This window comes from Diachasmimorpha longicaudata, chromosome 11 (assembly GCF_034640455.1).
Source record: "Diachasmimorpha longicaudata isolate KC_UGA_2023 chromosome 11, iyDiaLong2, whole genome shotgun sequence".
Classification (NCBI taxonomy): Eukaryota; Metazoa; Arthropoda; class Insecta; order Hymenoptera; family Braconidae; genus Diachasmimorpha; species Diachasmimorpha longicaudata.
Window position 1 is genome coordinate 4,197,037 of NC_087235.1, and position 26,888 is coordinate 4,223,924.

The 26,888-nt window shown below is 37.7% G+C and overlaps 3 protein-coding genes across 4 annotated transcripts; 1 reads left to right on the forward strand and 2 right to left on the reverse strand.

Moving 5' to 3' along the window:
• Positions 1–392: 392 nt before the first annotated feature.
• Positions 393–20,260, reverse strand: LOC135167115 (uncharacterized). Its single transcript, XM_064129963.1, has 21 exons — positions 20,076–20,260; positions 15,045–15,421; positions 12,593–12,710; positions 12,302–12,497; positions 11,857–12,004; positions 10,863–11,752; positions 9,632–9,968; positions 9,098–9,187; positions 8,046–8,259; positions 7,943–7,994; positions 7,733–7,795; positions 7,270–7,432; positions 5,972–6,089; positions 4,883–5,063; positions 4,622–4,767; positions 3,029–3,270; positions 2,577–2,833; positions 2,059–2,227; positions 1,564–1,820; positions 966–1,120; positions 393–826 (listed from the first exon to the last, which is right to left on the reverse strand). Exons 2-21 carry the CDS (start codon positions 15,283–15,285, stop codon positions 637–639), a joined length of 4,227 nt encoding a protein of 1,408 aa, XP_063986033.1. The 5' UTR covers positions 15,286–15,421; positions 20,076–20,260; the 3' UTR covers positions 393–636.
• On the reverse strand, positions 20,075–26,790 carry LOC135167379 (BLOC-1-related complex subunit 7). Of its 2 annotated transcripts, none has more exons than XM_064130512.1 (3): positions 26,395–26,790; positions 26,093–26,288; positions 20,075–20,738 (listed from the first exon to the last, which is right to left on the reverse strand). In XM_064130512.1, exons 1-2 carry the CDS (start codon positions 26,530–26,532, stop codon positions 26,109–26,111), a joined length of 318 nt encoding a protein of 105 aa, XP_063986582.1. In that variant the 5' UTR covers positions 26,533–26,790; the 3' UTR covers positions 20,075–20,738; positions 26,093–26,108. The 2 variants fall into 2 exon arrangements, with proteins under 2 accessions (XP_063986582.1, XP_063986581.1); XM_064130511.1 differs by lacking the exon at positions 20,075–20,738 and adding an exon at positions 24,270–24,522 and having other exon boundaries at positions 26,395–26,788.
• LOC135167360 (uroporphyrinogen decarboxylase) lies at positions 23,624–25,738 on the forward strand. Its single transcript, XM_064130482.1, has 6 exons — positions 23,624–23,781; positions 23,908–24,205; positions 24,366–24,524; positions 24,618–24,779; positions 25,079–25,216; positions 25,299–25,738. The coding sequence occupies exons 2-6, from the start codon at positions 23,909–23,911 to the stop codon at positions 25,611–25,613; spliced, it is 1,071 nt and encodes a 356-aa protein (XP_063986552.1). The 5' UTR covers positions 23,624–23,781; position 23,908; the 3' UTR covers positions 25,614–25,738.
• Positions 26,791–26,888: the final 98 nt, after the last annotated feature.

Genomic DNA, 26,888 nt, shown 5'->3' on the forward strand with positions numbered 1-26,888 from the left:
AACGAAAATTTTCTAAATTTGCATTTTTTAATTACTTTTATTAATTAGATTCCCAGGAGAGGAAAGTTATTTTTAAAATTTTTTGCGGTTTCAAAAATGTGAGGTGGAAGCTGGAAGTTTTTTTATAATCAGAAAGCCATCGTACGAGAATCGAATGAAATTCTCGACGTCTGGAGAAATTTTCGAAATAGTTGAATATCCTATTTTCAATGGTGCTATTGCGTAGTTACCCAGAGGTGTGTATTCCACCTCATGTTGGACAGCCTCTTGCACTCACTCGTGCGCGGAATTATCAAGTAGAAAGCTCGTGGATATGCACGATGTTGCAACTTTCCTCACAATGTAGAGGTATGAAAGGTGAATCGAACTCTATAAAAAAATAGCAAGTAGTATTGAGGTATAAAAATTTATTTGGCAGAATATAATTTTCCATAAAAATTGTCTAATGGCAGTATACAAAAACTACAATTTCCAAGAGGTTTACAAAAAATATTTGTCTTCGATGATTCCAAGATTGTTTTTCACTTGGAAATTTCGTTTTGACTAGATTTCTGCTGCTCGTGTCCCGGAGTTATTTTGTTTTTCAGACAAAATGGAATATATATCCTTACATTCTATGGAATTTATTGTCCATCTTTACAGTATTTTTTTCAGTTTTAATCGGAGACAGCAGTAGGCTGTCAAGTCGAGAATTACGTAGAGGATAACTAAAACGATTATTGGCATCCAGTATTCAGCGGTTTTCATCCCAAAATCCATTAATAATTTGGTGGGATAAGTGTAATGGCAGTAAATATCGTTACAAGGCATCTTGGCTCGGCCGAATCTACAGGGGAAAAATGTAATGCAACTAAATAAAAAATTGAAAGAAAAAAATAAAACAGTATTTTAGAAATTTTTCCAGTGGTTACGATGATCCATATGCGTGTTGTGCTTTTCCAGTGCAATAAATATTCAAGACTCACCCATAGATTGAGGTCATGGCACCCTGAAACCCATATTTCAAGAATGAACCATGGAAGAGCCACTGAAGATACCAGGGAGCATCAGTCAAATGCACAAAAAAGCCACTGAATAATACAAACGGCATAATGAAGAAAGGGCCGAATATCACTCCATACTGGAAACAAAAATTGAACGCCGGCTTCATTAATGAATTAATCACAAGAATTAAATTCATTATTTTTACTACTGGTGCGTAAAGCAATTTTTTAAATTTTATTTCAGCGAAGTGGTAGTATCAGATAAGCCACTTTTGACTACTGACTAGTCTTTAACGAATATCTCGAAATCTAACGGCGATAGCAACATTTGTATAATAACTCATTTTATGGTGCAAATTGAGTACTACAACATATGTAATTACAAAAATTTCGCTATCTCCCTTAGATTCGGAGATATCGTTGAAAAATTGGACAGAGATAAGTCGACTTATCTCGGTGTACGAATTCGCTACCAATTTTGTACTGCATGTGCGCAAAATTTTATTTTACACACTATATAAATTGCGAATTATTCAAGTAGTTTCTGTAAACTATTGGAGTTGATAGTATGTCGTTGTACCTTTATACTAAGAACAATTCCACAAATAAGTCCAATAAGCTGAGCTACGAGTGAAACGGCAATGTAGCAAGTCAACAGAAGGAGAAACCTCCGGCCCTCGGCTATCTGTCCAGTCATGAAATAGAGAATCAACATATATAATGTCACAGCCACGATCTGAATTGGTAGATCCGCCAATTTGTTCGCCAAGTAGAATGAGTGCAGTTTGTACCATCGATTGAAGTGTTCTCGCACGACGATTGGCAGTATGAGGGGAACTGAGACAGATAAGTGCTCAAGTGTAGTCATTATAACGTCTCACAAGGAGAGAATTTTTCAATAAAAATTACAGAACAATTCGCGTGAACTGAAGTACAAGACTCGTTTTCCAAAAATTATTGCGAAAAAAATTTTTTTCCGAAGAAGTACTGTCATTTTTTTCGCTTTTATCGTAACTTTTATCGAATTTGTCTCTCCATGTGCTTGAAATTTTTGCAAATTGTGAAAAAATATTACAAGTAATTAAAGTCGCACTGAAGGCACTGAACATGACAAACATGAGGCTCATAAATAGTAGGCCAGTGTTATTGCGAGCCTCTTCAGCATCCATACCAACGTTGTAAAATACCGATCCTTTGAAAATTGCTATGAGGCAATGCATGCTGAGTCTTGTGAACGTGAGAATCTGTAAAGATAATATCGGTAATCATTTCTCTCGATCCTACCTTTGCCTGTTCTCGTCTGCACGATATAAGCAAAACATGAAATTTTTTAACAGCTGTAGAAATTGCCCTTTCAAACTGAATCATAACGTGTTCAAATTCAGATCAATATTCATTTTATTCAGACGAACAAAATAATCTGAAAAATATCTACCAAAGGTGCGAGAAATTGAGACATTACTTGTTGTGTAATCTACACTGAAGTATGGAATAGACGTCTAGAGATGAAAAAAAAATATAAAAAAATATGAGAGTAGTTCATTTTGTGAATGATGTTGAGCTTCAGAAGATTTAGTAAATTGAATTAATTACCCTATCCCTAGAAAGTTTGATGAAATTTCTCCTAAAAAGCACGCCGAATTGTCCCGGAAACCCAGTGGCATAGTACCCAGAAGTCGATCTTTCATCCACACTATCTCCATCGTAGAGTCCCATATTGAGTCCATCTTCAAAGGACCAATGTACCTTAGCCTCCGACGGTGACCTCCAGGCATTGCTCTTTCCATTCTCAATGGACTGACTGAGGATTTTATTGTAATCACCGTAATCTCCATTGCATATTTCCATCACTGAGTAAATGGAAATAAAAAAATTGCTGATATTCCTGGGACTTAAAAAAAATATCCACAGAAAGAAATGTTCAATGAAAAATATGGATAATTCTGGGGCGACATTTTGTTCGGAGAACATTTTTTTTCAGCACTAGAACTCCATAATTTTCATTGAGGATTGCTCTCGTCTGTGAAGGTGATTCATAGACTTACAAAAATCAGCTGGATTGTAGTGGGTTGGACACTGGAGACCATGGTCAGATAGATAGGATATCAGATTTCTTGTACCACCTGTGTAAATGCACGAGCCATCAGCGAGTACGTGTAAATGATCGATCATGTCCAACAGGGTTGCACTAGGTTGGTGTATCGTTATAATTACCGTGCGTGGTCCTTCGCGTGCCAATGCCTTCAATAAATTCAGACACTGTTTAGATGCAACAGTATCAAGGCCACTGTGTCAACAAGAGCAAGAGCAAATGAGAGAAAAGACGATGATAAATGTACGGAGAGAAAATGGGGAAAAATTTTTCTAGACAATCTCGGAAATTTTTACTGCAATTGGCAAACGTTAGCGCAAAGTCTTTTGCCATAAAACAAGAGGGAAATTGCTCTTGTGTTGCATCAAGTGTGGGTTTTTGCGTCCATAAATTAACAATACGTCGCAGAAAATTATTTCATACGTAGTTTTCTTCTTTCACGTGTAATTTATTAAAGAGGTATAATTAATTAATTTTTTTATGTAATTTTGGATCAATTTTACGAGTTTAAAGACAATTATCCTGGGCTTTTGTAGATATTGGTGAAAAGTGGAGACTAAGAACTACATTTTCTAGCGATTCTAGGGACTTCTTCGCTAGTGTCAACTTCAATTAGGAATTTCGGGGGGAATTTAATCACCTGGAAGTCGATGCACACCTCGGTGGCCCGTGTGGATTATTTATAAGTTCAAGAGCAATAGTCAGTCTCTTCCACTGTCCTCCAGCGAGAGACAGATGTGAAGGACATGGGAATGGACGAAAGTAAAAATTTAATCCCGTGGTCATTCTAAATTATTCTTCCCCGTCACCAAAAAAAAACTCTAGACATTGAGTAATCCCCACCATCTATTTACGTAATTTTTTACGCAACACCCCATAAATAATACGATGCACGGAGAGGAAAATTATTTAAAAATTACGTGCTCGTTCCGTAATCTGCCAGTCACAACAATATTCGGTCAAAATTATTGGACAGTTACGCACTTTTTTAGGGAACTCTCAGGAAAAAGTTCACAACGTTCCAGAAAAAGTATGAAACGTTCAGTGAAAAAATGTGTAATTGCTCCGTAATTTTTACTGAATATTGTTTCCACTGGGAGATTACAGAATCGGCAGAATTTTTCTCTCCGTGTGTCAACAAAAATTGTGCTGATTTATTGCGAAAAAAACATCATCCGTCTCACATTTCTCCTCGAGAGAATGAAATAACAGCTCTAGAATGCAATTTTCTTGTTTTTTTTTTCTTATTGAGAGTCTCGCAACGTCTTCCTCAAGATCGAACTCAACATTGAATTTCGAGGAGAATTAAATGACCTAGGAAGCCGTTGTTCACCTCGTGGGTTCGTGTGGATTACTCATAAGTTCAAGAACAAGCAATAGTCAGTCTCTTCCGCTATCCTTCGCTGACAAAGAGAGGGAGAAATACGAAGGACATGATCAGAAGGAAAAATTAAAAACAAAAAAATCATTTGCGAGATCTTCCCCAAGATCGAGCTCTAGATGGAATTTCGAGGAGAATTAAATTGCCTAGGAAGCCGATGCTCACCTTGTTGGCTCGTCAAACAACATGAACGGTGGATTATTCAGAAGTTCAAGAGCAATAGTTAGTCTCTTCCGCTGTCCTCCACTGAGATTGCCTGTTCTGGTCTGTTTGGAATTGGCGAGGCCCAGTGCACCCAGAATGTGTTCAATCTGCAACAATTACCAATTATTTTAATTCTCCTGAGCTGATGAATCAGCTGACCAGTGGTGAATTATGGTCAGGCAATTCCTCAGTCCCCCGAACATGATGGAATCATACAATTACCTTCTCAGACTTGTTCTCATCGGTCGAACGGAGCTTCAGATCAGCTGCAACCTTCATCGTCTCCTCGACGGTTAGTAACGGTTCTAAGTAATGATCCTGCATAATATATGCTGATGTTCTTCTGAATGCTGCTAGCTCACGAGGACTGTTGTTTACAAATACATGGCCACTCTGCGGGAATCTAAAGAAAATTATTTATTTTTTTAAAATAATTTTGAAGGGATGAATTAAGACATTTAATCTATATGTCTAGAAGGACAGCAGGATATACAGTTGAATTAAATATAATATGTTCTAAAAGAAGGGAAGAGTCAACTGAGTTCATTCACACCCTCGAGGTGATGCTGTCATTCAAATTTAATTTTTATTTTTGCTGGAATTATTTTTCGCGTCAAAAAATGTCACTGCTTTTGAAATTTTAATCGTTTATAAAACTGAAATGGCGAGGTTATCGGACAAAAACGATGATGAAGAAACGTCATACATTTTTTTATCCCGCAATCATAATATTTAACTGAAAAACTTGTTCATCATAAAATCATTCGAATGATATAGTACCAGAGATTGACAATTATTCGGGGAATAAACGTTTATTTTCAATAAATTTCAGTAGACAATATCAACCAATAATTTGAATTTTCGTCGAAGCAAAGGTAAAATAAATATTTATGGTAGTGACATTACTTTCGTGAAAGAAGAATCGCCGAACCTGGCGTACGCTCGATAGTGACAGCTGTCACATCAACTTCTTTGTCGTTAATTTATTCAAAAAATTACCCGCAGAATGGCATGAAGTTTCATATCCGCCTTGCCGAGAATTCAGTTCATATAATTGAATATAAGAGGGTATGGAGTGTACAATGGGACTGATTAATTAAGAACTAATGGAGCGACAAAGGCCCTCAGGACATTTTTTAATTTTAACAATTTTCTTTCTAGCGTTTTCCATTGTTACCCGACATATTCAGCTCGTTAGCAGACGGTCATTTTGTGACATGAATTCCTGAGAGGGCCCATTAAGATAATCGTCTTTTAATATCACTAAAATTAGCTCAATGCCACGTCTCTATTCAATTCAATATTCCTTACGTGAAGCCAGCGAGAATATCCATGAGGGTAGACTTGCCAGCGCCCGAAAGGCCCATAACAGCTGTCAATTCACCAGCTCTGAAGTCCCCACTGACATTGTGCAGCAGCTGACGTTTCTCTACAAGACAAAAAATGAAGGCCCCCTGTGTTTATTCCCATCTTCCTCTCTACACTTTTACAAATTCTTCTCCCAAAAGATAAAGACAACGCGCCTCAGTCCCCCAAACATTTCTAATGCCTTCCTCTATCACCAATCCACTCGATCAAGTCAGAGTCATTGCTCGATAAAAGTCCCTTCACTACAAAGAAATATTATACGATGAAGTCGTTAAATTCATCCAGACAACGTTACAATGTCTGTTATCGCGAAATTCTAAAGTACTGGTGGAGATCGAGATAGCTCGATGCGATAAGCTCGTGGATATTATAGTAATGACATCCCTCATGTTGTCTTATATCAACTAAAATATTGAACTTCAGCACATGTGCAGAGAATACATCAGTATCGGTATAGCATGTGGGAAATTTATTCCATCAAATTTGTTCTATTTTTCCCTGACACTTATTCATTTTCAAGAATTCCATATTCTAATGAACTAGTAATTTTCTAAATTATTCGCTGCTCTATATAATGCTATCAAAAACTAGGTAATCTCAGCAGTCAATTTGATTCCCATTTAGATAATTACATTGTCTCATTCTTTCACAGATACTAGGCACCCTAACTGGTACGAGTCCACCGACAGCAATTTATTCGGTAAAAATTACCAATTGTAATTGCGTTGCATGGCGGCCGTTTAGGAATGACATTGCGCAACAAGTGCGGTAAAGATTTTCTAACGAGTGGGAGATGTTGAAAATGAGCCGCCGGCAAATTCTAATCCCTCGAGTCCAATAATCTATGTCGCACGTGTCGTGCGGTAAATTTTGCATTACGACGTGCGTAATTCGTTGTTTACCGCACACTCTACCGTAAAAGTGATTAGACAGTCACCGATTTTCACTGAGCAGTTCGATGATTTTATTTATTCGAACGACAAAAATACAACGCGATACAGTCTATTGGACTCAACAAATAAATAAAAAAAAAATCAGTAGAATTTAGCGGCTTTTTCGGTCTCTCCAGCGCTCCTTCGTTTTCGTATCATTCTATTCAGTAGTAATTATAACCGGTAATACCCCGAGATACTGCTCCGAACGATAGACCGGTCATTGGGCCTGTCTCAGACAAAGCAATTAACATCGTCCCATATCACATAAAGAATGCGATACATCTGTCGCACTTCAATGCTCATTACCTCTCCTCAATATGCCTGTGTTAACACTCTGAGAGATTCCGTCAAAGGTCAGGTTCAAAGATCGTTGGAGTGAGTCCATCGAATCCTCCGGGAAGTTCTTCATAATGCAATTGTTACTGTCACTGTTACCAACAATTAACTCACTGACTGACGACCAGAATTCCTAGACAATTCAATGATCATTGTCGTCCCACCACAGCGTGAGATTCATTGCACTCTCAGTCTCCCGTTTTCCCGCCCCCAACTGTTACCCAATTACCGGACAATTGATACAGAAATTATTTGATTTTCAATATTTCTAATGGGCCTGATTGACTCGTATCGTAATACAAATTTTCTAGTTGAACGTGCGTGTACACAAGGCGACGATTGACGGCAAACTGATATCTCCAGTGGTAATCATGTTGCCGCGCGATATGTGTTAGAAGTGAGGATATTCGAATGGTGGCGCGTTCTCTCCCACTTGATGCATGGGCTTTTCTTTTTGTTCTCTCAAGGCAGCACATAGATTAATCCACATCTCCAACTGGAACATTAACATTCACCGCTGCTGTACCGACCGGTAATAATAACTTGAAAATTAACGGTTTATCCGTGCATGGATAAATGAGGCGGGGCCGCACATACATATGTACATTTGATAACGATAAATAACACGTTTTTGGGAATTAACAGTTGTCCTACATATGCGCAGTTGTTCATTGATAATTAACTGTTGAAGGGGACTAATTAAATAATGCCGGGGATTATTAAAATTTTTTTTTTGCAAAAATTGCCGTTTGTTGAGGAGATTACACAGCCAGTGACTGGGGATTACTGGGGATCTGGGACTCACGGAATTAGAATTTGAGTGGTACCGTCGTGGGAGGAATCTGCGGATAGATATCCCTGAGGGATAATTCTCTCGCGAACGGTGGTTCAACGCACGAAATGCAGCGCACACGTATTGACACGGCTCTGTCGACGATTTGGGGCCTTTGTTGGTACTTGCTGCACGAGAACAATGGAATTAATGTTGTAGACGACGTGACTGTATGAAACTATAAATATGCACTAGTTGAATGTGGACTGTTCGGAGTGTGCGTGCGTAGATCGCGAGTCGGTGGGCAGACGCGCGCGTGGTGAGAGATGTTAATTCTGGGTCAAGTGATTTTTTAGTTTTTTATTTTTTTTTTAACAGGGAAACCACAATTTTTGCGAGGGAAATATTCACCCGTTGGAGGACGCGTACGGGTGGATCACTTGATGGTCGGGGGTGAGTTGGGGCTGAGTCAGTGTGCGGACGACGCATGAGCAACAAGGAGTTCGTTAAGAGTGGAGGGAAAATTCATGGGAGAATTACTCGGCACTTTTTCTTAATTATTTTGGTGTCGGAGATCTCGTGAGAGATTTATTAACAATAAACACGAATTTTCTGTTGATGATCTGATTACTTATATATTTAATGATTTCTTCACGTATCCGAATTTTTCAGAGAAAAATATCATTTTTTCGATTACATAGTTTTTTTTCTGGGAATAAAAGAGCGAAATAACTTAGTTAACAACTTGAGCCGAAGTTGCGCATTTTTTATTTATTCTCGTGGGCGCATATCACCAGGTATCACTCGCGAGTTATGACACGGTTGGGCGCATGCGAAGCGCCACATTACGTTGGAACTTTTGGTTTGAAATTGCCGCGTAAACATCGTGATACAAAAAGTGGTATTCTCCCAGTAAAATTTGGAATAAATCATTGAGTTAATGAATGCCAGAACAATTTTTTGAATTTTATATTCAATAATTAAGGGGTCTCGAAGGAAATAAAATAAAGAATAACGAGCACAAACCCATGTAATTTTCACAAATGAACAACACTCCAATTGTCACATCGTTCGATATATTTATAAACCAAAACATCTTACAATCTAGACACTGGGCTTATTAAGTATTAACATTAAATACTAATTAAGTTACGTTCTCGACTAGGTCCATCATTAACACTATTCTTTTTTCACGTTACACTGTCTGTCTTACAAATAAAGCATAATTGTCATCGACTTATGAGGCTTCCACGCGGGAAGATAATTTAGTGTAACATGTATCGACCCTGTCACAAAAATGATACGATCATAATAACTAACAAGATCATAAGTATTTTATAAAGCTCTGAGAGACTCAAGTCATGGCCCATCCGACAAAGTATCGAGTAGTTGAATTTTCAGTGACAAAAATACGAAAAACGTCGATCGAATGACGAAACTGGCTCGGCAAGATGCGCTAATTTTGAAAGTCAATTATTTCGAATGATTTTTCACAGCTCATGGGTAGGACCACCTTGGAATACTGTCTTGCAGTAATCGTAAAAGCAATTTTTCTACTTTATCTTCTGTTAAGTTTGCACCAGAGTGCACTTGCTGTTAACAAATGCATCAGTACACCCATGCCGACAATAAGCACGAGATTATTTACGACATTAGTATCCTTGATCTCCATCTCCTTGAGGAATTGCGATGGTCGTTTATAATGACAGTAAATTTCATCGCAATATAGTTCTTTCCTCTCGAATCCATAGATCGTATAGAGAAGACTGTGGAAGCCAGCTCTGAAGTAGGATATGTGGAATATCCAACGGAAGTATACTGGGGTGTCCATGTAACGAATGCAGAAGCCGAACACGGAGAATAGGACTGCTATCACTGGACCAGCGAAAACAGCAATCTGTAATTAATAAGGGATTCCTCAATTAATTTTTGGGTTAAATATTGATCCAATGAGCTACATAAGCTCTTATTTTAATGTCTTTTCACTTGTCCCCTCGTCACTTGATACAATAATTTCCTCGTCTAGAACTGTTGCGAGGCCACAGTTCTCCGCTGAATATAAATTTTGAAATGATAGTCAACTGACGACCTTCATATACCTCCGTACCCTTCAATTTTCCCATTGGTAATGAATCGACTTTGAAAATTGAATATTTGTCGATTTTTAAATTAATGCATTCAAATTTATGAAAATTCGATTGTATGACAATGCCGTTATTTCTCAAAACCGTTCAATATTCAGCCTCCTCTTCTATTTTCAATAACAGGTACTACCAATATCACCATTGACCTTGTTGCCCATGCTCCCAAAATCCTTGAGACTTTCCCTTCCAAACAATCCTAATTAATTCAGTAGCAGCGAAGAGTTGAAATGGTTCAAGTGGATTTTCATTATTAGTCACTCTTGACGGAATATCTCAGGATCTAAAAGGGGTGGGAACATGTTTTCATAGCTGTTTTTCTACCCCTCGCTGGTGCACTATAATGTAAAAAAATTCGCCACATCCGGTACTTATCAATCAACCCCATTGGTTCAGTAAAACCCTGGTAAGAACAGTTTTCCCATAAAATGAAAAAAAAAAATGTTACGCTAGTCCGCATTTCCTCATTTATTACCTCATAAACTGTGTAGAAAAGGGGGTTAACGTTTTCTTCAATACCTGGGGGCTACTGTAAATATGACTTATGAAAAACATGAGGCCAATTTTGATAAAAATGATGTACCTTATAACATCGTCAACTATTTTGCCGCTCCCCAAATGAATGAATCCCTGTATTATTGCAATCTTACCTTGACAGGTGTTGTAGCCCCAATGAAAAATCCCCAAGCCTGTGCACACAAACTGGCAGAAATGCAGACAGCCATAAAACATAGAATTCGCTGTGTCTCCACCGGTTGTCCAGTAAGCCAGTAGCTTACGACCAAATAAGTTGCAGCACACGCAGCTTGAAAAGGTATCTCAATCAGCAGTAAACTAATGTAATATGGTCCCAATTTGTACCATCTATTAAAATGCTCCCTCGTCAGTATCTGCATTTCCAGGGGAAATGCCAGTGTGACAGCCATTTTTCCAGTGTAAACAATGAGCAAAAGTGATCCATAAAGATAAACATAATTGGCAAGAACACTGTTAGCACGATAGCCACTTCCTTTGTACAAATATCCAAAGATTATTCCAATCATCAGATGACAGAGAAGTCTAACTATCATCAACGATGAGTCTCGTCTCAGACTGAGTAATTGTCTTTTATAAAGTAAATAGCACTGAGCTAAAAATCCAGCTGGTGGTGGTGGTTCCTCAGTGACAGGCGCTTCAATCATCTTTTCCTTCTGCTCAATTTTTTTAATCAAAATTTCCTGATTGTCGTGCCACATGTCTTCGGCGGCCATTGCGAGTTTATCAACTGTTACCTCATAATCTCCAATTGCAACTTCAATCAAAAAATCAGCTGGATTGTGGTATGATGGACATGAGACACCTATCGACATCAAGTGTGGTAAGAGTGATGAAATTGGACCGCGATATATGCAGTGACCATCGGCCAGGGCATAAAGTGAGTCGAACATTTCGAATAACAGGGCACTGGGTTGGTGTATCGTACAAACCACTGTGCGCTTCTCAATTCTAGCCAATCTCTGGAGCAATGCAATACACGAGCTACACGACGCCGAGTCGAGACCTGCAATCAGTAAGAATTGATTAGATTTTTTTTTATCAACAATACTCGCAAAGTTTTTCTGCCAGATTGTCCCGCATGTGAGAGGGAGAATTGTGAAGGTTTACCTGTGGTGGGCTCGTCGAGAAATAATACTGAGGGATTGCTGAGGAGTTCGAATGCAACATCCAGGCGTTTCTTCTGGCCACCTGATAGACGCCCGCAAAGAGTGTCGTAACAGTGGTTTAGTCCTAGCATGTCTAGCAGGTCTAGTACCTGAGAGAAAACCTCAGAATTAACACATGAGATCGAAAAATTTAAAACTACACTTTTACATGGCATTTATCCATTTTCAATTTCATACACTCAATTGTCTGAGATAGTGAGACAGCTGGTATTCAAATTATATGCAGAATAGTTCGGTCACTCTTCCTTTCACTTTCTCGTTTTCATCGGAATGAATCTCCAGAATTTTTATGCGAAACATGTTTTTTTAAATATTTTTTCTACAATGTATTAAGCGGATTTCAGTGATTAATGCGTAAATTATGCTGTCATTTATTGATGAATTACCTGCGAATGTTTTAATGTAGAGCTAATCGTGTATCCCAGCTTGAGATTGGCTGCAAGTGTCATGGCCTCGCCAACAGTCAATTTAGTACGCGGTAATGAGTCCTGTTGTATATAAGTCGATGTTCTCTTCCATCGTTCGCTGTACGGTGTGCGGCGTTTACCATTGACAAAAATTTCACCCGATGCACCTTGAACACTAATTTCATGACCAAGGTTGATCCATAAAACTCGTAAAAGTCATTACCTTCTAGGAAACAGTTGTTGGTGTAACATTAATGACCAGTTACTTACGTAAAACCAGCGAGAACATTAAGGAGTGTTGATTTGCCAGCACCCGATGGACCCATTATCGCTGTCAGTTCACCAGCTCGAAATTGCCCGCTGACACCATGAAGAATCTCCTTGGATTCTGGAATAATTAACAAACCATTATTATCATCTCATGTTTTTTTCATGATTTCTTTAAAAAATGTCCTTGAATGAAGATTTACAAATGTTAACATTTTCGAGCCCTTCTTCGAGACTTTCGCAGACGAGATGAGTGGAATGTTTTGTAAGAAAAAATGACTAACGACAGTACGTGACACTCGTCGTGACAGTGTTACTGAATATACCATCGGGGATTGACATTTCATTGTGCCATTTTATCTGTTTGTCTAACGCGAAGTCTTCGACTTGGAAAATCGTTAATTTTAATGGACAAAATTATTCTGTTAATGATTTATCTAAGAACGAATTATGTGTGATTACATGTTGTGCCACAGTGCCTCATTATTTTGTAACATGTAACCGAATATGGCATAGACAGTTTACGGAGAATAAATGTGGCTATTAAAATACAATTTCCTTGACCCATTCATTTTAATTCTTATCATTGTATTTGGAAAAGTCAACTAGAATGAATTTTGAAAAAGAGGGAAATACTGGGGCTCAGGATCAGTAAAGTTATTACTGAACCATCGTCCATCCCCGTGGACATTTTATTACGTCATTCCGTCTCTCAACCTCACACGAACTCTTCAACCCGGTACGTCATTAATTTTAATCAGAAGAACTGTTCTCTTAACGGTCTATGAAAGAACCAAGGACTCTGTGATTAGGTGCTGTATTACAGTGCCTCGTTGTTCGATAAAATTTTGACAATTATGAGAGGAACATATCGTGAATAACAAATAAAGACATTAAATTATAATTTCTTCGACTTATTCATTCCAATTCTTCTCGCTGTAGCAAGAAGTGGAATAAAAATTCACAACGAAATAATGACTGGATCTTGCAATGAAGTGAAATTCATGTTGAGTTAAAATATATCTTGTCGAGGTGGTGACAATCGTTGATTTCAAAAAGTGTAAATTTCATAGCTCTTCCGGCGACGAGATGAGTAGTATATTTTGTAAGCAAAAATTACAAACGACATTTGACACTAATCGTGGAATTATTCCTGCATCATCTGATGCCCGTTTTTACATGTCATTTTCTCATTCCATCTCTCAACCTGATACGAACTCTTCAACTCGCCATATCGTAAATTTTAATCAACCTGACTGTTCTCTTAATGATCTATCAAAGAGCAAACCATTCTGTGATTACGTGCTGTGTCACAGTACCTCATTATTTTGTAACATTTGACTGAATATGAGAGATACATATCACGAATAACAAATGTGGGCATTAAAATACAATTTCTTAGATTCATTCATTTCAATTCTTATCGTTGCATCAAGAAAAGCCGAGTAAAACGAGAATTAAGTTTAAAAAGGTGAAATACTGGGGCTCAGGATGAAGAGAAATTCGTGCTGGGTAGAAGGGTTAAAACATGTTTTGCCAAGGAGGTAATAATCGAAGACGGTGCCTACGTGACAAGGTTGAAGAAGAAAAAGAATCGTTCCTTCGGGCACGTGTGCTTGGTCAGGTAGGCACCCGGCGAATTTTTTAAAGAGACTCGTCGTTCCATTCAAGAGCGTCAATTTATGCATCCCTGCATCGTCAATTGTCTCATGGATGCAAAATTATCGTGATAAATGACAAGGGAAAGAATTGTATTATCTTTTAACAATATTAATGATGTTTTTTTTTCTTCTCATTCTTGGTAAAAAGCTGCCTATTGTTGATAAATGTTGTTAGAAAATTATGCAATAGCAGGAGAAAAAACGGGAACTTCATTCTTGAGAGCACCTATTAAAGTCACAAGTGAGTACCTTCTAGGCAAAACGTTTGTTTCTTCAAGTAAATTTTTCCACACGTGCAGCGATCGTTTTACAGTATTACAAGCCCATGACGTATTTATTCAAACCGACATTTCCTTCGTCGTCGGACATGAATAATACAATGGGAATTATACATCAGTGAACGGATATGTCACGACACTTTAGCCCAAACTTCGATACTCGATTAAACTGTGCGTGCGCACGAGCCGAGAAAAACATGGTTCGTATGTAATTAAGAGGATGAAAAAAAAATTAATAATATCATATTACTTCTTCTAGTAATTTTTTGCTCACAAGCTTCTAATCATGCAAAATGTTGAATCGAGCGAATAAATGTTGCAATTGATTATCCAATTTTCATGATGATGTGAACGAGCAATTATCAATAATTTCCGATGCCGACAAGTGTTTACGGTTTTCAATAAAAAAATTTCATATCACAGATAATTGAGGAATGATCACAAATCTCATAAAGTTGTAAATTTCCTCGTAAATGTCTCCTAAATAGCAGGTGGAAATACATCAATAGTTCTTACCTCGTTTCAAATACCGTAGATTCCACGTTTTAACACTATATTTAACATCTTTAAATGTGAGATCAATTTCCGGACGTTTTGGAAACGTATGTTTTTTAGTAACAACGTAGTTGTTGTTGTCCGTTAACTCTGGTATGTCACTAACGTCATTTGAACTGCTATTGTCATCTCCACCTTGACAGCAACTCAGACTGGATCGCGATGGGCTCGCATGTGAGGACTGATGAGGACCACTCGTCATCTCACGATAAGTATTTATTCAGCTAATTTTGAATGTCGATATTTTTTAATTTAATTGTTATCTCCGGGCTACAGCTGGTTGTCACCAATAATTAGTCTCATCACTCAAAGTCCACCGTATGCAACAGCATATTTTCCTGATAACAAAAGAAATGCAGATCTATTAATCATCAGTGCAGCTGTGAAGATGTGCAAAGCATTAGCAAAATTTCCATTCAATGAATTGAAAATTCAATTTGACGTTGAATAAATTTATTATTCTCGTGTGATTCGCGGAATTTTTCGTAAAATCTCCGCAGAGTAAAATATCAATATATGATCCTGTTGTTTTCACTGGTGTGCAACAAATAAGAATAGGAAAGTGTCACGGTCAAATCTTTGGAAAACATTTGACACTGAGCTGGCAATTGAAAAATGATTCAATAACATGAGTTGCTAAAAATGTTGGTATTTTTTTATGATATCAAAGTCCAAGCTTCTCGTTATCAATACAACGTACGAGGTATCTATATGGGTTTTACAGCGATTACAGTATACCATTGACTCATGACTTTTCCTGGGGCGAGAAGGGGCGAGAAAATGTAAAGAGTTATCGAATTTTTTTTTCCGTTCATCGCTCCGTGCTCGTTGCCCTTGTGTCCAATAGCTTTTCGTGTCAACCCTATTTGCATCGATACTTTCTCCGTTTTCCAGATGAAATAAATTTGCATATGTTGACAGCATTGAAAAACGCCATTCCTTTCCTACGGATTCTTAATTAAAATTTTGCAATCTCTTTTGGCCTTTTTTTTTGCCGATATTTGATGGAAATTCCAATAAATTTTCATTTGCCAGTGTGATAATGGAATGAAAATTTTATTGACACTTAACTTATTAATGATTTCAAAATCTAATGGAGATACTAATGGAATTATCTAACGAGCGATCAGGTCTTTCAGTTAAACGCACTCGAACATTTTCATCCGTAATTATTAAAACGTACAATTTCTCTTTCAAGGTAAATTCCGGCCAATAAAAAATAGTAAAAATAATAGTTTTATTGGAAATGTCTTGTAGCCAGTGTGGGTCAATAATATCATACCTCCCTAACGATTATAGCGGGGCTGTATTAGCCTCCACTCACCTGTCATTTGCTGTTCTTGCGCAACCATGAAAATGAGAATAATGAACTTCAATGTACGTCTTTGATAGACACCCGCAGATGTACGAGAACTGCATTAGGTAAAAATATCTATCTATAGATCCATCCTAAGCTCATAATTTGTTTTTCCTTATTCTTCTCAGGATGAAGCGAGTACAAAAAACCAAGTAGGAGTTGAATTCTTTTTGCATCGAGCATTCGGTTCATTTCTCACAAATCGTTTACTGCTGAAATTATTTTTTATACATTTTTTCACCACTTGGGATTTCCTCATAATCAACCATTGTATGCAAAACTGTAACGTCTCACCAGGTATCTATCAAATTTTATCCGATGATGCACTACTGATGCAATGAACTATTGAGAAATAACTAGTCGTTAATGACTCAGTGATAGTGAAATATGATGTCAAGAAAGACTTAATTGTATTCAGCATTCCCATGGAAAATCGAGGGCACAAGGGTTGCTTAATCTGATCACCCTCGGGTCAAATTTTTTGATAACCGTGATAGAATGATGAATGATGATGTCTGGAGATTCTTCAACTGTGCGGTCTAATGTATTTCATCCCAAGTGATAACTACAAGACATATATGAAACTGTAGATCTATTTTGAGCTCATAATTTGGCTCTACTTGTTCTTCTGAGAAGCGAAAAACTATTTAAAAAATCACAGTTGAATTTCTATTGAATGTAACACTGAGCTGTGTCTCACAACTCGTTTACAGTTGTCACTGTTTTTCATACGTGTTCTCCACATCACTTGGAATTTCCTGATTGTCACGCATTGTATGCAAAACGGTAACATCTCATCAAACGTCCCCAGTTCCAGCTCCCAGTGAATAGAGAAATATGATGTCAAGAAGAAATTCATTGTCTTCGCCATTCCCATGAAAAATTGAGGGCACAGAGATTTCTCAATCTGATCACTCTGTGGTCGAACTTGAGTTTTGAAAACAAAACGTGGTAAAACGATGAACAAATCTGAAGGTTCGTCAAGCGTGCAGGGAATTATTTTTTGTATCCAATGTTGAGGTGATTTATCACAATCGGTTCATTGACGTGAATGGTTTTCATACGTTTCTTGAACATTATGGGGTAAATTGGCCAATAGATGGACATTTGTTTTTTTAGAAATGGACATACAAACGTGGGTAGAAAAACAATTATTGAGGAATTAAAATTGACAAACATTTGATGGAAATAAATAATTTGTTGCATAGACTGTTCGTAATCAATAGAAACAATGAGTTCATTCGAAAGCTTATGACGTGAATTTATCCCAATGATGCATCAACGGATGCAGCAAATTGCTCAGAAATATCTAGTCTGTAATGACTCAGTGATAGTGAAATAAGATAGCATTCAGCATTCTCAGCAAAAATTACAGGCAGAAGGATTGCCGAGCCTCATCACCCCGAGATCAAATTTGTGTTTTAAAAGGAAAACGTGATAAAATGATCAACAAATCTGTCTATTCCTCAGCCGTGCATTTTTTCGTTTTAACTTCCGGATGATAAATGTGGCATGAGACGAGTAGGTTTGCGGCAAAGTAGCGGTGAATTTCCGTTTTTTCGTGGCTAGAAAAAAATTTATACTCCATTACTCGCTGGCATCTTCGAAAGGTTCTCTCTACCACTATTTTACAACTTGCGCAAAAATTCATTGCGTTAACAATTTTATAATGACGTTTTTCTAGAGCGCACGTAGAATCGGTACCGCACCCGTACCATACAATTATGAACGCGCTCAACATTAGCCAATAAATTTTTTTCCTTCCTTTATAATCGAGAATCAGCAGAACAGAACGGGGAAAGGATACAGTCTTTTCAATTGAATAAGTAAATGATAAAGCGGGGAAAAACTTCATTTTTATCAAATAGATGAAGAGTCATTGATTGCAATTAGATAATCAATTATCATAAAAAAAAAGTGTCAATTAGATTCAGCGAGAAGAGCTGCGAGAGAAGAAAAAAGTATCCACTTGTCCTACCGTCAAAAATCATCAGATGAAATGCAGGAAAACTGCAAAATATTAAATTACACAAATAGACAATGAAGCGGAATAAGTCCAACTTTTATCAAATATAACTGCCTCAATTTTTTGCAATTGTATAATAATGTTTTTTTAATAAATACGTCAATCAGATTCAGCGTGAATAGATGCAAGAACTGGCGAGAAAAACCATGCGCTGCATTAACGTATCTCCGGAGAATATTTTTATGGAATATTTACCGCATGTACCTTCCCCTCTTTTTGCAACAGAAGAAAATAGTGATGATGGTCAGGTGCAAAAGTGCAACCCACATTTACCCCTCCAAGTTCATCTATTCTCAACCCATTTATCCCAGAATCTCCAACGAAAATATACAATACCCGGTCAATCGCATTTTCGATAAAACTGCGCTAAAAATTTTTCAATGAAATTTTTCATTCTAATTCAATGCTCTTTTTGTCAAGATGAACAAAAGAAAAAAAAACCGGTCGCAAGAACCGGATTCTGCGGACACACTTTCAATTTTTTTTTATTCACCATTTCTATGACATACTTTTGATTTTACTGTTCCTCCTGAAATCGAGTTTTTTCTCCTCATCCCGTTTCGCCTGGCTTCTCAACTAGATGAATAAAAAAAAAATTATCAGCACGTTGGATCAGGTCATTTGATGCGTAACGCATGGTGCAGTATATCCACAAACCCGGTCATCGTTCTTTTTTTTTTTCTTGAGGTCGAATAACGTTTGAGATGGATGAGCATCACGAAACGAGGATAAAACGCGATGAGGTCAACCAACCCATCGGCGCTTTCTATCGTGAAAGTCAGCTCTTGTTGTGGTATTACCCACGAAAGAAAGCAAAAAGAAACAATTGTAAATTATTGGGCGTAAATAAGTGAAGTATATCAAGGGGCCCGCACCACTGCATTGTCGGTATTTAGATTGTAGGTGGGTTGTAAACAGGAAAGAGATTAAACAACTCGATAGGAACAGTCAGCAGCCTTGAACCTTATCTAAGTACATATTATAACATCACTAGCCCATTCATTACTCAATAATGGCCCAGTACGATGACAAACTCCAAAACATCGAAGTCCCCCACTAATTGCATTCAATCATAATTAATCATATTTACGATTGCTATCCAGTGTCATTACCAACTCCGAAATGAAACTGTTACTGGACTACGCTGGCCGGAAAGTGCATTAAATATAGACCGTGACACCGCTGAAGGGGATGAGGAAACTATATTCCATCTATTCATATAGTTTTTTAGATATAAAATTCACAGAATTTTAAATGGACGCTTTTGTTGGCGATGAAAATTATCCTGACATGACGTATGGCCACTCTATTAAAAAAAACTTGATAGATGATTGAGTGATGAATTAACATTCACTAAGGATAGCCTGATAATTTTTTTCCCCCATCGATCTCTAAAATTCTGCAAAAAGCCAGGATGTCGTCATTTCTGAGATCCAAAATTATACACCCCGAGATCTATCGATCACAACTCAAAATAAATCATCCCTGAATAGTGAAAAATCATCAAAACTCAGAATAACTGGAATCGTCCCTTAATCGTCGTCACTCTGCATCACCCAAAAATAAAGCAGACGTTAAATAAATGAAAAAAAAAAATTATAATACATACTCATAAATGAAGAGTCATCCCACATTGATTAAAAATCACAAGTGAACTAGAAACTTGGCAGGGAGGGCTGTCGAAAAATCTCAATAGATCAATTGCCAACGAATTTTAATGTTTGGCACACTAACGAACGTCATGAAGACGACGTCGACGTTGAACCGTGCGGTGGCGTGTCTGAATGTGGACTGAAACGAACTGAAACTACTGTTGGCAGTTGCGTTCACTCCTATACGCCAGGAAACAACGATTCGACGATTGTGCGCCTCATGAGCCGCCCCTCTTGTTCAATTCGCCGGCATTAACTCATGCGAGCAATACACCAAATCGTTGCAACAATCAGTCTAGTCATTTTTTATTTTCATTCTCTATCAAGAGCACGAGGCAAACTAGCCCCAGACGAATTACTCAGTAGAATGTCAAGTAAATGACAATCCCTTCCAGTGGGGAAAACGTTGGCCGTTGGTAGAGGACAGCAAAACCGTTGTCTTCAGAAATGAAACGTATGATGGCCTAGTACAGAGGAAGTGAAGGTGATGGGTCACATCACCAGAGGTTCCACGGTCACTCTTATCGCGAGTGTAGAGTGCAGACACCTGGCGATTCGTTATCATCGTTAATTGCTCTAGATGATAATTTCTTTTTCTCATGTTTTATTCCCCTGGAGAGCTGAAATAGATCACTGGATTATTCGCACATACTCTGAGGCATCAGTTATCGGATCTCTTATCAAGATTTATCATTGTTTGGACGTGATTCAATGCTACAGTATCGGCAAATATGCGATTAGAATGGACTGATATTTTTACACTGGTTTTTATTTTCAGGGAGTCATTAAAGCGTGAAATTGTGTTGAGCCGAAGACTCAATAATCTGTTCCTCACGTTGCATATTCAACGACATCCACGCGTTTTCTAATTTCCATTGGATTTCGTTGCAATCCACGTTTCGTTATTGCAAGACCACGGTTTCTCGATGCCTCCCTACGATGTTGATGAATAATAAAATTGTCGCACCGTTAGTTTGGATTTTTTAGGAAGACATAATGAGGATTTATCGGAATTGAGGAAAAAAATAATCAGCGTTTTGACTCAAGGGAATAATTTGATTTGAATATCTCGAGACTGTCTGCTTCGCAATTTTATGAATCCAGGGGTGACGCGACTGGTGAACGGGATTTACCACGAGTATCGATTTTTTTTTTTCATCGGTGACATTCAATCTCTGGTTATTTATTAAGACAGAGACGTAGAAGTTTAGTCAATCAGTTGTGTTATGGCACAGTACAAGAAAAAGTTAATAGAATACAGTTGGTAATCAATATTTTCGAAGAGGGACTCCACTGCAGTTATTGTCAGAGTGGGGCAAATGCCAAATGCGATAAACATCGAACAAACTCCATTGTAAATGTTTTCCTAACGGTCAAAATCCGGGATTTCACACTTTTTTATCGGTGAATTAGAAAAATTTTGGTAGCAAAACAATTCTAGTAATTTAATTATTCGTTAACTTTCATGCAGTTGCGTATTTTTTTAATGTGGGAACTCATTTTTTTTATGTAAAAGTCATTTATGAAGTTTTGAATATTGACAGATCTTTTAAAATTTGTAAATGAAGATTTTGACCGACAAAAATTAATTATCTATAAATTACTCAAGAGAAATCTTCGCAATCTCCGAAAATGTCAAATTTTGAATGACTTTATGAGTCTTCTTAACAAATTGGACTTTCTAATTTTTTCAAATCTATTTAATATTTCTCAACGAGCCAGTATTAATGCTTCTAGCCCACATAGTGCGATTTTCCCCGATTTTTTAATTATTCGATTAGAGGCGTTGGGGGCAGACCGTAGACATGGCATTACGCGAATTATCGATAAACAATTAAGAGCGAGTGAGTCATAGGCGATGACAACATATGCATTGTGACATAAAGCGAATTCTATTAGTTATGACTTCTCCATTTTTTAAACTTTGGATGAATAATGAAAATAGGTTAAAATTCCGAGAATCTCATTCATTCAATTAAAAATAAATTAATGAGACATACAATACGGATCAGGAAATTTTTAGAGATTTTAGACAAAGGTTTTAAACGCCAAAAAATGATTCTCCATAAATTAGTTAAAAGGAACACTCGCAATCAACGAAAAAAATCAATTTTGATTGATTTTACGCGTCTTCCTAAAAAAACTATACTTTCTAATTTTTTCGAATTAATAAAATATTACTCAACGATTAAAAGTGGAGAATAAATTTTCGAATTTCCAAATTTAGATTCAAAAAATACCCGCCTAAGCCTGTAATATCTCCCTATAAATAATAAAAACATTCTCTCATGTTCTTCGAGTGAAAAAAAATCACGCAACGATTTGATCGTGGGAGTGCACCTAGAGAATTAATTTATGCACGACTGGAACTAGGATGCGAATAGTTCGCCGCCATCGATGGTAAATAATTCACTCGAATCTGCGCATATCAATCAAGAAGATCGAAAAATTATTGCACTGTTTACGATCAATTGACAGGGCCAGGGCTGTCGGATGTATAGAGTGCATTGTTGCAACTTCAAGGGCGACCTTGGCTGATAATATTCGATAACGTATAATCGTGTATTGAGTCGGGTTGCCGGCACCAACGGAGGTCAACTAGAATAAGAAGGATCACAACAATGCATGCTATTGCGAAATCAATGAACATTAACACCAGCTGTTTTAATGGTAGAGATCATTCCCGGGGAAATTGTTTTAGTCGTGTGATGATCATTTCGTAAATGCTGCACAATTACATCCAACTCAATTAGTCATTACGATTGCCAGCGGAACAGCGTCGAATAATTACCGCGAATGGAGTGAGTCATTAGGATGTATGGCTGGTAATGCAAGGGATATCCCTAGAAGACAGGTTCTTTTTACGGTGACCTCCATGGTTTCTTCGACAATATTATATTGCTCAGCTATTGTTCAAAAATTTCGACTTCCTGTACTCTACAAATTATCAATGAATGAATGAGAAATAATGAAAGACAATTGAATGAAAAATTATGTGTGAGTGGCAATAAATAATGAAGGGGCAGCAGAATGTGAGACATAGGTCATACGGGATTTTAGGTCCCTCAAACTTTGATGTCTCATGATTTCATGATCTCACATTTTCATGATCTCAAAAAATAAATCCTTGATGCATTGAATTTTCTGTAAAATTTCCTACATCATTTTTTCTGAACTCGCCAGCTCTAAAGAACCTCAAAAATTTTCAAAAAGAATGCATTTACTCATTTCAATAATTTCTGTCTGCAGTATCGCGACCTGAGTTTATCATTTATTTTTTTTTATAATAAAATATGAAGGTCTACAACATTAAAGAAATAAATGAGAACCCCCTCATTTCTTATTTAATCTCGTAGTAATCATCCACAAACAAGTGACCCATTTAACTCATTGTCATTTCCACCAGAGCAACATTGATATAAACTGACCCTGTTAATGAAGCTAAATTAAATTCTCCACACCGGCCTCTGGTGCATTGACACTGTTTTATCGACCGATAAAAATCGAATCGAAATAGTTCCAGCGGCGTCTGTTCACTGACTACACATTCGGTGTGGCTCGGTGCTTCGAGAGCCCATAACCTTTCAGCAAAACGAAAAATAATAAATAGTGGACCAGAAACTCCCAACAGCTGTCTTCATTGGTACCACTCATCATTCACAGGTAAAGGGGTCATTCAGATAATGTAAAGACGTTTAGATCAAGTTTACATGTTTTTTCAAGTCCATCAAACATTGCGATAAAACCAGGAACAACTCCTGATTGATGAAAAAAAAAAACAATTTTCAGCATGGCTCAGCAGAATTTTCCACCTCTAAAAAACGACAGGTTTTTGCGAGCAGCTAGGGGTGAAGATGTCGATAAAATACCCGTGTGGATAATGAGACAAGCTGGAAGATATCTACCAGAGTTCAGGGAATTTCGAACGAAGCATGATTTTTTCACAATTTGCCAGACCCCTGAGTATGCATGTGAAGTAACACTTCAACCAATCAGAAGATTCGCCTTGGATGCGAGTATCATTTTTTCGGATATACTTGTCATACCCCAGGCTATGGGTCTTACCGTAGAAATGCGACCCGGAGTGGTAATTACCCATCTCAAGTACTACTTTCCTGCTACAGTTTCTCCTACGTCAAATCCATAATTCATTGAGTCACTATTTGATTTAATACAAAAGAAATATTAATAGCAACAATCTCCGTTCATTTTATCTTGAGTGGAAATGAATCACAGAATTTTCTCAGGGTCCAGTGCTCCCAGAGCCCCTCGCAAATCCATCTGACATGTCAAGGCTGAAGCGACCGGATGTTGAGAAGGACCTTGGATATGTTGGCGAGGCAATAACCCTCACGAGGCACGCCTTAGAGGGAAAAGTACCTCTCATTGGATTCACAGGGGCCCCTGTAAGATATCAAATATTTCTGGAGAATGATAATTGACTTGGGGTCATTATTCTTAACGAGTCTATGTACTCAGTACTCTTGCTATGACTCTAGTGGACACTGATGGGGTACATGATACAAGGAGGTGGCAGTTCGACAATGGCACAAGCCAGATCTTGGCTGTATAGATATCCAGAGAAGTCCATCGAACTGTTGCAGTTGATAACTGATATCGTAGTTGATTATCTCGTCATGCAGGTGAAAGCTGGTGCTCAGGTAAACAACTATAGCTCATACTGGGGGAAACGAAAGTATGTTCGCGACTGATTCTCGTTTGTGAGCGAATAATCACAAAATGAAAATAACCACAAATGAAAAGTTTCCCCTCGAGGTGGAAAGTTTTGTCGTCAAAATAGATTCTTTAAACGAATTGTGATTTTCTTCGAAATTATAAATTATTTATAATTAAATTATTAATTAGAAGCTTCCCTTGACGGCATATTCTCATTAAATATTTCGTTTTGAAGTCCAGGATTACTCATTCAGAGTTATTTCGTGATGATCGATTTTTTTAGGCACTACAGGTCTTCGAAAGTCACGCCGATTACCTGAACGATGAATTATTCAGGAATTATTGTTTCCCATTCGTTAAACAAATAAGCGAAAGAGTCAAGGCTAAGTTGGACGAGTTGAAGATTTCAAGAGTACCAATGGTAAGAGAATAATTGAAAAGGAATGAAAGGATCCAGGTGAAAGCCGGATGTAGACGCTTTGAAACGATTTTTTTTCTTTCAGATCGTGTTCCCAAGAGGAGCAACGATGAATTCCCTGGAGCTTCTGGCTAAAGACCAGTGTTACGATGTCATAGGGGTGGATTGGAATGTCGATCCAGGGGAAGCTAGGCAGAGATTCGGCCCCAATGTCACTCTGCAAGGGAACATGGATCCGTGCGCAATGTACGCTAATGAGGACGAAGTCTGCGAACGAGCGAGGGCGATTGGCGAAAAGTTTGGCAAAACTCGTTATATCGCTAATTTGGGACATGGAATACTTCCAGACACTCCTATCGCTTCGGTTGAGGCATTCATAAGAGGTGTACATTCCGTTTGAGAGAATGCAAATTGGGTAAATGAGGATTTATGCGCCAATTGAAGAACTGGTGATATTCTACCGACTTTTGTGTGGGGATAATCGAGGGTTTTTGATAAATAAATAAAAAATCGTTGATAGTCAAATGAATGAATGATTTTATCCCCTCAAATGAGTGAATCATTTTATCCCGTCACTTAACAGGAATAGCCTTGTCCATCAATCAGAATTACTTATAAATTTTGCTTTGTCAATTATGCCTTAAATTCTTAATTACTGAAGTAATCGTGAATTTTGATATTCGATTTCCGAATCATTTTATTAATGAATCCCAGTCGAGAGAAAATTAGTATGCCATAAAAAATTTGAATAAAACCTCCACTTTAGAAGTTTTTCGATCAAAATGGATGGAGATCTCACTGTCATTAGCTTCGTTGTGCTTGATTGCACCTTAGAGTTGACAATTATCTTTCGACATTAAAATACTAAGCGACACATACCTTGAAAATTAATTGATTATCGCTGCATCGCCCTCACTTGCTCAGTAACATCCTCCAGCTTCGCTGAGCTTCTGTCGACTGCATTCAACTGATACTCCAGGTGGGATGTTATGAGCATGAGCTTGTTGAGGTTGTTTTCAGCGTTGTCTAGGCCATGCTCCTGCTGGGCGAAATTCTTTGCCGCGTGCATTAGAATCTGAAGAAATCCATCCAATGAGGGCATTTGCTCAGATGGAAGTGCACTCACCAATTGGTGAGGAAAAGTCATCAGTTATGATAAATAAAATGAATGGACGTCTTACCTCAGAACTCTTGGATCCACGTTGAATCTGCCTGGCTAGTGATGCGATATTGTTTACATTCACCTGGACTTTATCAGCCAAACGAATCTTTGATTCAACGAATAAACTCCGAGCACTGGTACTCGACGCTGATGCCATTATTCCTGAGTTTATGATCACGACACAGGTTTTATTAGATATTTAGTATGGAATGTCAAACAGTGCTTGAACCGGTGGTAAATCATCCACATGAATTTTACTCGAAAATATCGATTAATCACGGAAACAATACACAGTTCGTTATTCAGAGTCTGTACGTTGCTGTGGAAGAGGACGTGGAATTGATGGATACCGATTCTTTGGCGTAAGATAAACGTAGAATTCGTGGATATTGAACTACTTATGATTTGCGACAACGATCAGCTGTTGAGAATTGACAATACCTCCCTAACCTAATCATACGTCACGATCTGCCTCTCGCGCCATCTGCTGTCGAACGCCCGAAGACGAGAGCC